The sequence below is a fragment of the Oncorhynchus masou genome, chromosome 24 (assembly GCF_036934945.1).
Source record: "Oncorhynchus masou masou isolate Uvic2021 chromosome 24, UVic_Omas_1.1, whole genome shotgun sequence".
Lineage (NCBI taxonomy): Eukaryota > Metazoa > Chordata > Actinopteri > Salmoniformes > Salmonidae > Oncorhynchus > Oncorhynchus masou.
The window spans coordinates 2004741-2020629 of record NC_088235.1 but is presented as its reverse complement, the minus strand read 5'-3'; the positions used below and the strand labels follow the sequence as shown (position 1 = coordinate 2020629).

The window sequence follows — 15889 nt, the reverse complement described above, 5'->3', positions numbered from 1 at the left end:
ATTTTAGGTCCTGAGCTACAGGCAGCTAGATTTGGGTATGTCATTTTAGGTCCTGAGCTACAGGCAGCTAGATTTGGGTCCTGAGCTACAGGCAGTTAGATTTGAGTATGTCATTTTAGGAGAAAATTGAAAAAAAAGGGGTGGATCCTTATTTAAACAAATCAAAATATATTTCAGATTCTTTAAAGCAGCCACCCTTTGCTTCGATGACAGCTTTGCACACTCTTTCAACCAGTAAAGAGTAAATATGAAGAAAACCCCTGGAATCAGTAGGTGTGTCCAAACTTCTGACTGGTATTGTATATTCACCAATTGGGTGTGGGAATTTCCATGTGGCGTTGATAAACATTAACATTTTGTTGTTCACTGACAGCTGTCAGTGTAGCTAGCGCGCGAACCTTGTCGAGCTACTTCATGTTGTCGGTTGTTACAGAGGTTTTGTTATGACACCGTATTCAACAGATTATCCAGCAGGATTAATGGCTGGTTCTGGATGTGTCATAAGCATTGGTTTAGAGAAAACTCCCCCCCCCCCAGAGGGAATCCACTGGCCTGTCCTGTTATGGCCAATATTTTGGCATCTTGCAGAAATTGAGGATGTAAATAGAAAGTAGTTAGAAAGAATAACTATTAGACTGTTTGGCTCCATGGCTGTTTGGCTGTTTGGCTCCATGGCTGTTTGGCTGTTTGGCTCCATGGCTGTTTGGCTGTTTGGCTGTTTGGCTCCATGGCTGTTTGGCTCCATGGCTGATTGGCTGTTTGGCTCCATGGCTGTTTGGCTGTTTGGCTCCATGGCTGTTTGGCTCCATGGCTGATTGGCTGTTTGGCTCCATGGCTGTTTGGCTGTTTGGCTCCATGGCTGTTTGGCTCCATGGCTGATTGGCTGTTTGGCTCCATGGCTGTTTGGCTGTTTGGCTCCATGGCTGTTTGGCTCCATGGCTGATTGGCTGTTTGGCTCCATGGCTGTTTGGCTGTTTGGCTCCATGGCTGTTTGGCTCCATGGCTGATTGGCTCCATGGCTGATTGGCTGTTTGGCTCCATGGCTGTTTGGCTCCATGGCTGATTGGCTGTTTGGCTCCATGGTTGTTTGGCTCCATGGCTGTTTGGCTCCATGGCTGATTGGCTGTTTGGCTCCATGGCTGATTGGCTGTTTGGCTCCATGGCTGTTTGGCTCCATGGCTGTTTGGCTCCATGGCTGAATGGCTGTTTGGCTCCATGGCTGTTTGGCTCCATGGCTGTTTGGCTCCATGGCTGTTTGGCTCCATGGCTGTTTGGCTGTTTGGCTCCATGGCTGTTTGGCTCCATGGCTGTTTGGCTCCATGGCTGATTGGCTGATTGGCTCCATGGCTGATTGGCTCCATGGCTGATTGGCTGTTTGGCTCCATGGCTGTTTGGCTCCATGGCTGATTGGCTGTTTGGCTCCATGGCTGTTTGGCTCCATGGCTGATTGGCTGTTTGGCTCCATGGCTGTTTGGCTCCATGGCTGATTGGCTGTTTGGCTCCATGGCTGTTTGGCTCCATGGCTGTTTGGCTCCATGGCTGATTGGCTGTTTGGCTCCATGGCTGTTTGGCTCCATGGCTGTTTGGCTCCATGGCTGATTGGCTCCATGGCTGATTGGCTGTTTGGCTCCATGGCTGATTGGCTGTTTGGCTCCATGGCTGTTTGGCTGTTTGGCTCCATGGCTGTTTGGCTCCATGGCTGTTTGGCTCCATGGCTGATTGGCTGTTTGGCTGTTTGGCTCCATGGCTGTTTGGCTGTTTGGCTGTTTGGCTCCATGGCTGATTGGCTGTTTGGCTGTTTGGCTCCATGGCTGTTTGGCTGTTTGGCTGTTTGGCTCCATGGCTGATTGGCTGTTTGGCTCCATGGCTGTTTGGCTGTTTGGCTCCATGGCTGTTTGGCTCCATGGCTGATTGGCTGTTTGGCTCCATGGCTGATTGGCTGTTTGGCTCCATGGCTGATTGGCTATTTGGCTCCATGGCTGATTGGTTGTTTGGCTCCATGGCTGTTTGGCTGTTTGGCTGTTTGGCTCCATGGCTGTTTGGCTCCATGGCTGATTGGCTGTTTGGCTCCATGGCTGTTTGGCTCCATGGCTGTTTGGCTCCATGGCCGTTTGGCTCCATGGCTGTTTGGCTCCATGGCCGTTTGGCTCCATGGCCGTTTGGCTCCATGGCTGATTGGCTGTTTGGCTCCATGGCTGTTTGGCTGTTTGGCTCCATGGCTGTTTGGCTCCATGGCTGATTGGCTGTTTGGCTCCATGGCTGATTGGCTGTTTGGCTCCATGGCTGATTGGCTGTTTGGCTCCATGGCTGATTGGCTGTTTGGCTCCATGGCTGATTGGCTGTTTGGCTCCATGGTTGATTGGCTGTTTGGCTCCATGGCTGTTTGGCTCCATGGCTGATTGGCTGTTTTGCTCCATGGCTGTTTGGCTCCATGGCTGTTTGGCTCCATGGCTGATTGGCTGTTTGGCTCCATGGCTGTTTGGCTCCATGGCTGATTGGCTGTTTGGCTCCATGGTTGATTGGCTGTTTGGCTCCATGGCTGTTTGGCTCCATGGCTGATTGGCTGTTTTGCTCCATGGCTGTTTGGCTCCATGGCTGTTTGGCTCCATGGCTGTTTGGCTCCATGGCTGATTGGCTGTTTGGCTCCATGGCTGTTTGGCTCCATGGCTGATTGGCTGTTTGGCTCCATGGCAGATTGGCTGTTTGGCTCCATGGCTGATTGGCTGTTTGGCTCCATGGCTGATTGGCTCCATGGCTGTTTGGCTCCATGGTTGTTTGGCTCCATGGCTGTTTGGCTCCATGGCTGTTTGGCTCCATGGCTGTTTGGCTCCATGGCTGTTTGGCTCCATGGCTGATTGTCTGTTTGGCTCCATGGCAGTTTGGCTGTTTGGCTCCATGGCTGTTTGGCTCCATGGCTGATTGGCTGTTTGGCTCCATGGCTGATTGGCTCCATGGCTCCATGGCTGATTGGCTGTTTGGCTCCATGGCTGATTGGCTGTTTGGCTCCATGGCTGTTTGGCTCCATGGCTGTTTGGCTCCATGGCTGATTGGCTGTTTGGCTCCATGGCTGTTTGGCTGTTTGGCTCCATTGCTGTTTGGCTCCATGGCTGATTGGCTCCATGGCTCCATGGCTGTTTGGCTCCATGGCTGATTGGCTGCTTGGCTCCATGGCTGTTTGGCTCCATGGCTGTTTGGCTCCATGGCTGTTTGGCTCCATGGCTGTTTGGCTCCATGGCTGATTGGCTGTTTGGCTCCATGGCTGTTTGGCTCCATGGCTGTTTGGCTCCATGGCTGTTTGGCTCCATGGCTGATTGGCTGTTTGGCTCCATGGCTGTTTGGCTCCATGGCTGTTTGGCTCCATGGCTGATTGGCTGTTTGGCTCCATGGCTGTTTGGCTCCATGGCTGTTTGGCTCCATGGCTGTTTGGCTCCATGGCTGACTGGCTCCATGGCTGTTTGGCTGTTTGGCTCCATGGCTGTTTGGCTCCATGGCTGATTGGCTCCATGGCTGATTGGCTGTTTGGCTCCATGGCTGTTTGGCTCCATGGCTGTTTGGCTCCATGGCTGTTTGGCTCCATGGCTGATTGGCTGTTTGGCTCCATGGCTGATTGGCTGTTTGGCTCCATGGCTGTTTGGCTGTTTGGCTCCATGGCTGTTTGGCTCCATGGCTGTTTGGCTGTTTGGCTCCATGACTGTTTGGGTCCATGGCTGTTTGGCTGTTTGGCTCCATGTCTGTTTGGCTCCATGGCTGTTTGGCTGTATGGCTCCATGACTGTTTCGCTCCATGGCTGTTTGGTTGTTTGGCTCCATGGCTGTTTGGCTGTTTGGCTCCATGGCTGTTTGGCTCCATGGCTGTTTGGCTCCATGGCTGTTTGGCTCCATGGCTGTTTGGCTCCATGGCTGATTGGCGCCATGGCCGATTGGCTCCATGGCCGATTGGCTCCATGGCCGATTGGCTCCATGGCCGTTTGGCTCCATGGCCGTTTGGCTCCATGGCCGTTTGGCTCCATGGCCGTTTGGCTCCATGGCTGTTTGGCTCCATGGCTGTATGGCTGTTTGGCTCCATGGCTGTTTGGCTACATCTCACCCAGCTTCTCTGCCTGAACCCCTAATTAAATACAATAGGATCTCACCCAGCTTCTCTGCCCGAACCCCTAATTAAATACAATAGGGTCTCACCCAGCTTCTCTGCCTGAACCCCTAATGAAATACAATAGGGTCTCACCCAGCTTCTCTGCTCGAACCCTTAATTAAATACAATAGGGTTTCACCCAGCTTCTCTGCTCGAACCTCTAATTAAATACAATAGGGTTTCATCCAGCTTCTCTGCTCGAACCCCTAATTAAAGACAATAGGGTCTCACCCAGCTTCTCTGCTCGAACCCCTAATTAAAGACAATAGGGTCTCACCCAGCTTCTCTGCTCGAACCCCTAATTAAATACAATAGGGTCTCACCCAGCTTCTCTGCTAGAACCCCTAATTATATTTCTGTAATGGACATGAATGGCGTAACTGGTTGGATTATATATTTTTAATCCATTTCAACCAGCTGGGTAGCTGATCAGTTCCAAGACACCCTATCGTCCTCTTAATCATCATATTCACATTGAATTCATTTTGACATTTGTAAAAGTAGTTTAACATGAAGATTGGTACGGTTAAATTTTTTTGCTTATTGGGTTGAAATTAAATTATACCAGATGACTTTAGAAAAAAAATGGCCGTTGAATGATCAGATCGAATGATAACGGATCAGATCGAATGGTAACGGATCAGATCAGATGATAACGGATCAGATCAGATGATAACGGATCGGATCGAATGATAACGGATCAGATCAGATGATAACGGATCAGATCAGATGATAACGGATCAGATCAGATGATAACGGATCAGATCAGATGATAACGGATCAGATCAGATGATAACGGATCATATCAGATGATAACAGATCAGATCAGATGATAACGGATCAGATCAGATGATAACGGATCAGATCAAATGATAACGGATCAGATCGAATGGTAACGGATCAGATCAGATGATAACGGATCAGATCAGATGATAACGGATCGGATCGAATGATAACGGATCAGATCAGATGATAACGGATCAGATCAGATGATAACGGATCAGATCAGATGATAACGGATCAGATCAGATGACAACGGATCATATCGAATGATAACGGATCAGATCAGATGATAACAGATCAGATCAGATGATAACGGATCAGATCAGATGATAACGGATCAGATCATATGATAACGGATCAGATCAGATGATAACGGATCAGATCAGATGATAACGGATCAGATCAGATGATAACGGATCAGATCAGATGATAACGGATCATATCGAATGATAACGGATCAGATCAGATGATAACGGATCAGATCAGATGATAACGGATCAGATCGAATGATAACGGATCAGATCAGATGATAACAGATCGGATCGAATGATAACGGATCATATCGAATGATAATGGATCAGATCGAATGATAACGGATCAGATCGAATGATAACGGATCAGATCAGATGATAACGGATCAGATCAGATGATAACGGATCAGATCGAATGATAACGGATCATATCGATTGATGACGAAAATAGCATTGTGTTGAACACTGTTACGATGTTTAACAGTGAGAATCACAGAATGGTGAACTTACTAAATGACCTCGAGTTGACTGTGTGATTGACTTCCTCTTAATTAATCATCATGTTCACATTGCATTTCATTTTGACGTTACCTTTCTACGTAGATGCTGTTGTTGGTACCGAGACTGTACAGGCTGTTGAGGATCCTATAACAGGCCACCTGGACATCATCCACTGTGAAGACAACAAGGGAAGTCTTCTTACACAGAGGACCTACAGTATGACCTTTACAGGACGGTGTAGTTGGACTACAATAAGACATTAGGGGTCAAACAGGCCTTGGCTTATTTATTGGTACTTTAAGCCAGATATACATGAAGCCTTTTTAATTAACAATGACTAATGAGGACTGGTCTTGTGTAAGATACAGGGATGGCCTTTTTAATTAACAATGACTAATGAGGACTGGTCTTGTGTGAGATACAGGGATGGCCTTTTTAATTAACAATGACTAATGAGGACTGGTCTTGTGTAAGATACAGGGATGGCCTTTTTAATTAACAATGACTGAGGGCTGGTCTTGTGTGAGATACAGGGATGGCCTTTTTAATTAACAATGACTAATGAGGACTGGTCTTGTGTGAGATACAGGGATGGTCTTTTTAATTAACAATGACAAATGAGGACTGGTCTTGTGTAAGATACAGGGATGGCCTATTTAATTAACAATGACAAATGAGGACTGGTCTTGTGTAAGATACAGGGATGGCCTTTTTAATTAACAATGACTAATGAGGACTGGTCTTGTGTGAGATACAGGGATGGCCTTTTTAATTAACAATGACTAATGAGGACTGGTCTTGTGTGAGATACAGGGATGGTCTTTTTAATTAACAATGACTAATGAGGGCTGGTCTTGTGTGAGATACAGGGATGGCCTTTTTAATTAACAATGACTAATGAGGACTGGTCTTGTGTGAGATACAGGGATGGTCTTTTTAATTAACAATGACTAATGAGGGCTGGTCTTGTGTGAGATACAGGGATGGCCTTTTTAATTAACAATGACTAATGAGGACTGGTCTTGTGTGAGATACAGGGATGGCCTATTTAATTAACAATGACTAATGAGGACTGGTCTTGTGTGAGATGCAGGGATGGCCTATTTAATTAACAATGACTAATGAGGACTGGTCTTGTGTGAGATACAGGGATGGTCTTTTTAATTAACAATAACTAATGAGGACTGGTCTTGTGTGAGATACAGGGATGGCCAATTTAATTAACAATGACAAATGAGGACTGGTCTTGTGTGAGATACAGGGATGGCCTATTTAATTAACAATGACTAATGAGGACTGGTCTTGTGTGAGATACAGGGATGGTCTTTTTAATTAACAATGACTAATGAGGACTGGTCTTGTGTGAGATACAGGGATGGTCTTTTTAATTAACAATAACTAATGAGGACTGGTCTTGTGTGAGATACAGGGATGGCCAATTTAATTAACAATGACAAATGAGGACTGGTCTTGTGTGAGATACAGGGATGGCCTATTTAATTAACAATGACTAATGAGGGCTGGTCTTGTGTGAGATACAGGGATGGTCTTTTTAATTAACAATGACTAATGAGGGCTGGTCTTGTGTGAGATACAGGGATGGTCTTTTTAATTAACATTGACTAATGAGGGCTGGTCTTGTGTGAGATACAGGGATGGTCTTTTTAATTAACAATGACTAATGAGGGCTGGTCTTGTGTGAGATACAGGGATGGTCTTTTTAATTAACAATGACTAATGAGGACTGGTCTTGTGTGAGATACAGGGATGGTCTTTTTAATTAACAATGACTAATGAGGGCTGGTCTTGTGTGAGATACAGGGATGGCCTATTTAATTAACAATGACTAATGAGGGCTGGTCTTGTGTGAGATACAGGGATGGCCTATTTAATTAACAATGACTAATGAGGGCTTGTCTCATGTTTGAGCAACAGCTAAGTGCAGTTTCATCATTGGCCAATAGGTGGTGCTACAAGCTCTCATCAGGCTTTGATGGAATTGCCCCTATATCAGGTTTTGTTCAGGGAAAAAACAAATGATCCAAATGTGAATTGATCTACTGGTATGCATACATATGAGGTCTTCCCCAAAGAGGTTCTGCCCGATGTGTTCGAACAGGGAGGAGAGGACAGGGAGCAGGGCTACGCTGGTGTAGTTAATGATCTGGGTGACTCCTTTGGGCTGGGAGTGACTGTGAGTGAACTGGCCCTGTTTCAGGTTCTCTAGAGTCTTCTCCAAGTCCTCTGCTGCGTTGTCGAAGAACGCCCTCAACGCCGCCTTCACCGTCTCCAGACCCGTCTTCATCACCGTCCTGGAGAACAGACACGGATTATATTACCATCAGTTGGTAGAGAACGGCGCTGGTACCGCCAGGATTGTGGGTTCAAATCCCGGGGCCACCCATACTTAAAATGTATACACACACACACACGAGGTGGTTCAGGATAAAATAGTCTGCTTCATGGAACAGATTATTATGAATGGAGATACCAAAGCAACCATTAACTCACAATCACACCAAGCTTTCTCAAATGCACAGGTTGTGGGGATGCAGACAACATGTTGAGAGATGGCTGGATTCTAAGTCCAGAGGGTAATGGTGAAACAACATGTTGAGAGATGGCTGGATTCTAAGTCCAGAGGGTAATGGTGAAACTACATGTTGAGAGATGGCTGGATTCTAAGTCCAGAGGGTAATGGTGAAACTACATGTTGAGAGATGGCTGGATTCTAAATCCAGAGGGTAATGGTGGAACTACATGTTGAGAGATGGCTGGATTCTAAGTCCAGAGGGTAATGGTGAAACAACATGTTGAGAGATGGCTGGATTCTAAGTCCAGATGGTAATGGTGAAACTACATGTTGAGAGATGGCTGGATTCTAAGTCCAGAGGGTATTGGTGAAACTACATGTTGAGAGATGGCTGGATTCTAAGTCCAGTGGGTAATGGTGAAACTACATGTTGAGAGATGGCTGGATTCTAAGTCCAGTGGGTAATGGTGAAACTACATGTTGAGAGATGGCTGGATTCTAAGTCCAGTGGGTAATGGTGAAACTACATGTTGAGAGATGGCTGGATTCTAAGTACAGAGGGTAATGGTGAAACTACATGTTGAGAGATGGCTGGATTCTAAGTCCAGTGGGTAATGGTGAAACTACATGTTGAGAGATGGCTGGATTCTAAATCCAGAGGGTAATGGTGAAACTATATGTTGAGAGATGGCTGGATTCTAAATCCAGAGGGTAATGGTGAAACTACATGTTGAGAGATGGCTGGATTCTAAGTCCAGTGGGTAATGGTGAAACTACATGTTGAGAGATGGCTGGATTCTAAATCCAGTGGGTAATGGTGCAACTACATGTTGAGAGATGGCTGGATTCTAAGTCCAGTGGGTAATGGTGAAACTAACATGTTGAGAGATGGCTGTATTCTAAATCGAGAGGGTAATGGTGAAACTACATGTTGAGAGATGGCTGTATTCTAAATCGAGAGGGTAATGGTGCAACTACATGTTGAGAGATGGCTGGATTCTAAGTCCAGTGGGTAATGGTGAAACTACATGTTGAGAGATGGCTGGATTCTAAGTCCAGTGGGTAATGGTGAAACTACATGTTGAGAGATGGCTGGATTCTAAACCCAGTGGGTAATGGTGAAACTACATGTTGAGAGATGGCTGGATTCTAAGTCCAGTGGGTAATGGTGAAACTACATGTTGAGAGATGGCTGGATTCTAAACCCAGAGGGTAATGGTGAACTACATGTTGAGAGATGGCTGGATTCTAAACCCAGAGGGTAATGGTGAAACTAACATGTTGAGAGATGGCTGGATTCTAAATCCAGTGGGTAATGGTGCAACTACATGTTGAGAGATGGCTGGATTCTAAGTCCAGTGGGTAATGGTGAAACAACATGTTGAGAGATGGCTGGATTCTAAGTCCAGTGGGTAATGGTGGACCTACATGTTGAGAGATGGCTGGATTCTAAGTCCAGTGGGTAATGGTGAAACTACATGTTGAGAGATGGCTGGATTCTAAGTCCAGTGGGTAATGGTGAAACTACATGTTGAGAGATGGCTGGATTCTAAGTCCAGTGGGTAATGGTGAAACTACATGTTGAGAGATGGCTGGATTCTAAATCCAGTGGGTAATGGTGAAACTACATGTTGAGAGATGTCTGGATTCTAAATCCAGAGGGTAATGGTGAAACTACATGTTGAGAGATGGCTGGATTCTAAACCCAGTGGGTAATGGTGAAACTAAAATGTTGAGAGATGGCTGGATTCTAAGTCCAGTGGGTAATGGTGAAACTACATGTTGAGAGATGGCTGGATTCTAAACCCAGTGGGTAATGGTGGAACTACATGTTGAGAGATGGCTGGATTCTAAGTCCAGTGGGTAATGGTGGAACTACATGTTGAGAGATGGCTGGATTCTAAATCCAGAGGGTAATGGTGGAACTAACATGTTGAGAGATGGCTGAATTCTCACATTATCGGGGCTGGATTCTAAACCCAGTGGGTAATGATGAAACTAACATGTTGAGAGATGGCTGGATTCTCACAGTATCAGGGCTGGATTCTAAACCCAGAGGGTAATGGTGAAACAACATGTTGAGAGATGGCTGGATTGTAAATCTAGTGGGTAATGGTGAAACTAACATGTTGAGAAAAACAACTTTTACCGCATCAGCTAATGGGGATCCAAACACACTCAATATGACTTCCATATGAATAGGGTTCATGTGGTCACTCACCTGGCGTCCAGTGTCTGGCCCAGTATGTGAAGACAGTTGACTATGGAGGTCGCATGGCTTCCTGTGTGGAGACATGAGGCAGTGTTACAGCACGAGTCGTCCTGTAGAACCACAGCATATAGACAAGCTGAGACAAGCATGGACACAGAACCACAGCATTTAGACGAGCTGAGACAAGCATGGATACGGAACCACAGCATATAGACGAGCTGAGACAAGCATGGACACAGAACCACAGCATATAGACGAGCTGAGACAAGCATGGATACAGAACCACAGCATATAGACGAGCTGAGACAAGCATGGATACAGAACCACAGCATATAGACGAGCTGAGACAAGCATGGATACGGAACCACAGCATATAGACGAGCTGAGACAAGCATGGAGACAGAACCACAGCATATAGACGAGCTGAGACAAGCATGGAGACAGAACCACAGCATATAGACGAGCTGAGACATGCATGGAGACAGAACCACAGAGTCCAGTGTAGAGCTGAGACATGCATGGAGACAGAACCACAGAGTCCAGTGTAGAGCTGAGACATGCATGGAGACAGAACCACAGAGTCCAGTGTAGAGCTGAGACATGCATGGAGACAGAACCACAGAGTCCAGTGTAGAGCTGAGACATGCATGGAGACAGAACCACAGAGTCCAGTGTACTCATACTACTGAAGACCACACTCATGTCGGTTTAGATGGACAGATCACACACTTCCAATATAAAACACCAGTATCCTAAACCTAAGGCAGGGCTTTTCAAACCCGGCTTTCAAATGTGACAAACAGCACAGGAACTACACTTTACTCCATGCATAGAGTATTATGTCTCATCGGCTTAGAACGTTTGCATGCTTCACAGGCATCTGCATTATTTTAAGTGCCTATAGGGAGGAGCTGGGACCAGGGGGAGGAGCTGGGACCAGGGGGAGGAGCTGGGACCAGGGGGAGGAGCTGGGACCAGGGGGAGGAGCTGGGACCAGGGGTAGGAGCTGGGACCAGGGGTAGGAGCTGGGACCAGGGGTAGGAGCTGGGACCAGGGGTAGGAGCTGGGACCAGGGGTAGGAGCTGGGACCAGGGGTAGGAGCTGGGAACAGGGGTTGGAGCTGGGACCAGGGGTAGGAGCTGGGGACCAGGGGTAGGAGCTGGGACCAGGGGTAGGAGCTGGGGACCAGGGGTAGGAGCCGGGACCAGGGGTAGGAGCCGGGACCAGGGGTAAGAGCCGGGACCAGGGGTAGGAGCCGGGACCAGGGGTAGGAGCCGGGGCCAGGGGTAGGAGCCGGGGCCAGGGGTAGGAGCTGGGGACCAGGGGTAGGAGCTGGAACCAGGGGTAGGAGCTGGGACCAGGGGTAGGAGCTGGGACCAGGGGTAAGAGCTGGAACCAGGGGTAGGAGCTGGGACCAGGGGTAGGAGCTGGGACCAGGGGTAGGAGCTGGGACCAGGGGTTGGAGCTGGAACCTGGGGTAGGAGCCGGGACCAGGGGTAGGAGCCGGGACCAGGGGTAGGAGCCGGGACCAGGGGTAGGAGCCGGGACCAGGGGTAGGAGCCGGGACCAGGGGTAGGAGCCGGGACCAGGGGTAGGAGTTGGGGACCAGGGGCAGTAGCTGGGGCCAGGGGTAGGAGCTGGGGGCCAGGGGTAGGAGCTGGGGCCAGGGGTAGGAGCTGGGACCAGGGGTAGGAGCTGGAACCAGGGGTAGGAGCTGGGACCAGGGGTAGGAGCTGGGACCAGGGGTAGGAGCTGGGACCAGGGGTAGGAGCTGGGGCCAGGGGTAGGAGCTGGGGCCAGGGGTAGGAGCTGGGACCAGGGGTAGGAGCTGGGACCAGGGGTAGGAGCTGGGACCAGGTGTAGGAGCAGGGAACAGGGGTTGGGGATGGAGACAGGGGTATTAGACACAGCATTAAACTATAGTATGTGTCCCAAATGGCACCCTTTATAGTGCATAGGGATCTGGTCAAAAGTAGTGCACTACAAAGGGAATAGGGATTTGGTCAAAAGTAGTGCACTACATAGGGAATAGGGCTCTGATCAAAAGTAGTGCACTACATAGGGCATATGGATTTGGTCAAAAGTAGTGCACTACATAGGAAATAGGGTTCTGGTCAAAAGTAGTGCACTACATAGGAAATAGGGTTCTGGTCAAAAGTAGTGCACTACATAGGGAATATGGATTTGGTCAAAAGTAGTGCACTACATAGGAAATAGGGTTCTGGTCAAAAGTAGTGCACTACATAGGAAATAGGGCTCTGATCAAAAGTAGTGCACTACATAGGGAATATGGATTTGGTCAAAAGTAGTGCACTACATAGGAAATAGGGTTCTGGTCAAAAGTAGTGCACTACATAGGGTTTATGGATTTGGTCAAACGTAGTGCACTACATAGGGAATAGGGAGTCATTTGGGACACATTCCAAATGTCCACACTATCCTTAGAAGCACACTCTTCACATCCTTCTTACCAAACAACGATATCCTATGTCTGACAAGAAGGCCCAGTTTGCAGAACAGACTGAAGAGAAGATGAAGACAACGGAAGAGGAAAGAGGGGAAACAAAGACAGAGATAATCAAGTGACGCAACTTGAAGACGAAGAAGAATAGTCTGCTTTATAAGAGCGAGTGATGTCTGAATCACTCAGATTTACACATCTACAGAGCTACAGTCCAGGGTTTCAAAACAACACTGTGTCAAGACTAGAGCTACAGTCCAGGGTTTCAGAACAACACTGTGTCAAGACTAGAGATACAGTCCAGGGTTTCAAAACAACACTGTGTCAAGACTAGAGCTACAGTCCAGGGTTTCAAAACAACACTGTGTCAAGACTAGAGCTACAGTCCAGGGTTTCAAAACAACACTGTGTCAAGACTAGAGCTACAGTCCAGGGTTTCAAAAAAACACTGTGTCAGGACTAGAGCTACAGTCCAGGGTTTCAAAACAACACTGTGTCAAGACTAGAGCTTCAGTCCAGGGTTTCAAAACAACACTGTGTCAAGACTAGAGCTACAGTCCAGGGTTTCAGAACAACACTGTGTCAAGACTAGAGCTACAGTCCAGGGTTTCAAAACAACACTGTGTCAAGACTAGAGCTACAGTCCAGGGTTTCAAAACAACACTGTGTCAAGACTAGAGCTACAGTCCAGGGTTTCAAAACAACACTGTGTCAAGACTAGAGCTTCAGTCCAGGGTTTCAAAACAACACTGTGTCAAGACTAAAGCTACAGTCCAGGGTTTCAAAACAACACTGTGTCAAGACTAGAGCTACAGTCCAGGGTTTCAAAACAACACTTTGTCAAGACTAGAGCTACAGTCCAGGGTTTCAAAACAACACTGTGTCAAGACTAGAGCTACAGTCCAGGGTTTCAAAACAACACTGTGTCAAGATTAGAGCTACTACAGTCCAGGGTTTCAAAAGAACACTGTGTCAAGACTAGAGCTACAGTCCAGGGTTTCAAAACAACGCTGTGTCAAGACTAGAGCTACAGTCCAGGGTTTCAAAGCAACACTGTGCTCCTGGCACCCCCAAAGGGGGAACTAGCTTCCCCCTAAAACTAAGACAACAGAGTCCCCTGCCCATCTTCTGAAAACATCTGAAACCCGACCTCTTCAAAGAGTATGTTAAACAATCCCACAGCACCAATCACATTCCATGTATTAATATTGTACTACAGAGACTGAAGCAACGTATTGGACATGCAAATCTATGTATAATCTCTCACCTTGTCACCATCTCCTTCTCCTTATTGGAGGCGTGGCCCCCGCTGCTGATTGGTCGGATGGCCGTGGACAGGAAGTAGAGGCGGTGATTCTTGAAGTACTGGTCGACCAATGGCAGGACCACCTAAGGGAGCCCAGGGTTCCATTAGTCTCACGGGTCAGAAATAGTTCATCAGGTGATCGTGAAAGACTCTAGCTGCTCAGAGAGACGAAGGTCATCTCCTGTCCGGTAACCAGTCTGTGTTGCTCGCTAGCTCATCTCATTGGACCTGTGTTGTCCTGGCCTGGGTGTTATTGTATAAGGCCCTGTTGCTTGTCACTATTGTTGGCTGTATTGGCTGTTTGTTTTGGTTGTGTTTCAGATTATTTGGTTGCCCAATAGAAATTAATAGTAAATCATGTATTTAAAAAATATATATATATATTGTAAAGAAGAATAGAATATGTTTCTAAACACTTCATTAATCTGAATGTTAACATGATTTCATATAATCCTGAATGAATCGTGAAAAATAATGAGTGAGAAAGTTACAGATGCACAAATGTCATACCTCCAAGACATGCTAACCTCTCATCATTACTATAACAGGGGAGGTTAGCATACCTCCAAGACATGCTAACCTCTCATCATTACTATAACAGGGGAGGTTAGCATACCTCCAAGACATGCTAACCTCTCATCATTACTATAACAGGGGAGGTTAGCATACCTCCAAGACATGCTAACCTCTCATCATTACTATAACAGGGGAGGTTAGCATACCTCCAAGACATGCTAACCTCTCACCATTACTATAACAGGGGAGGTTAGCATACCCCCAAGACATGCTAACCTCTCAGCATTACAATAACAGGGGAGGTTAGCATACCTCCAAGACATGCTAACCTCTCATCATTACTATAACAGGGGAGGTTAGCATACCTCCAAGACATGCTAACCTCTCATCATTACTATAACAGGGGAGGTTAGCATACCTCCAAGACATGCTAACCTCTCACCATTACTATAACAGGGGAGGTTAGCATACCCCCAAGACATGCTAACCTCTCACCATTACTATAACAGGGGAGGTAAGCATACCTCCAAGACATGCTAACCTCTCACCATTACAATGACAGGGGATGTTAGCATACCTCCAAGACATGCAAACCTCTCACCATTACAATGACAGGGGATGTTAGCATACCTCCAAGACATGCTAACCTCTCATCATTACTATAACAGGGGAGGTTAGCATACCTCCAAGACATGCTAACCTCTCATCATTACTATAACAGGGGAGGTTAGCATACCTCCAAGACATGCTAACCTCTCATCATTACAATAACAGGGGAGGTTAGCATGCTAACCCCTCACCATTACAATAACAGTAACTACAATAACTACCTCAATCAGCCTCACTAACAGGTGTCTGCATGTAGCCTCGCTACTGTATGTAGCCTCTCTACTGTATATAGCCTCTCTACTGTATGTAGCCTCTCTACTGTATATAGCCTCTACTGTTTATAGCCTCTCTACTGTATATAGCCTCGCTACTGTATATAGCCTCTCTACTGTTTATAGTCTCTCTACTGTATATAGCCTCGCTACTGTATATAGCCTCTCTACTGTATATAGCCTCTCTACTGTATATAGCCTCTCTACTGTTTATAGCCTCTCTACTGTATATAGCCTCTACTGTTTATAGCCTCTCTACTGTATACAGCCTCTACTGTATACAGCCTCTCTACTGTATATAGCCTCTCTACTGT

At 46.9% G+C, this 15889-nt stretch overlaps 1 protein-coding gene across 1 annotated transcript in view; it reads right to left on the bottom strand.

Moving 5' to 3' along the window:
• LOC135513359 (ryanodine receptor 2-like) overlaps positions 1-15889 on the bottom strand; it is a 382179-nt gene that overhangs the window by 160553 nt on the left and 205737 nt on the right. The window contains 5 exon segments of the mRNA XM_064936287.1: positions 5757-5838; positions 7740-7978; positions 10421-10481; positions 12883-12932; positions 14140-14261. Of these exon segments, the coding sequence (XP_064792359.1) occupies positions 5757-5838; positions 7740-7978; positions 10421-10481; positions 12883-12932; positions 14140-14261 (554 nt within the window).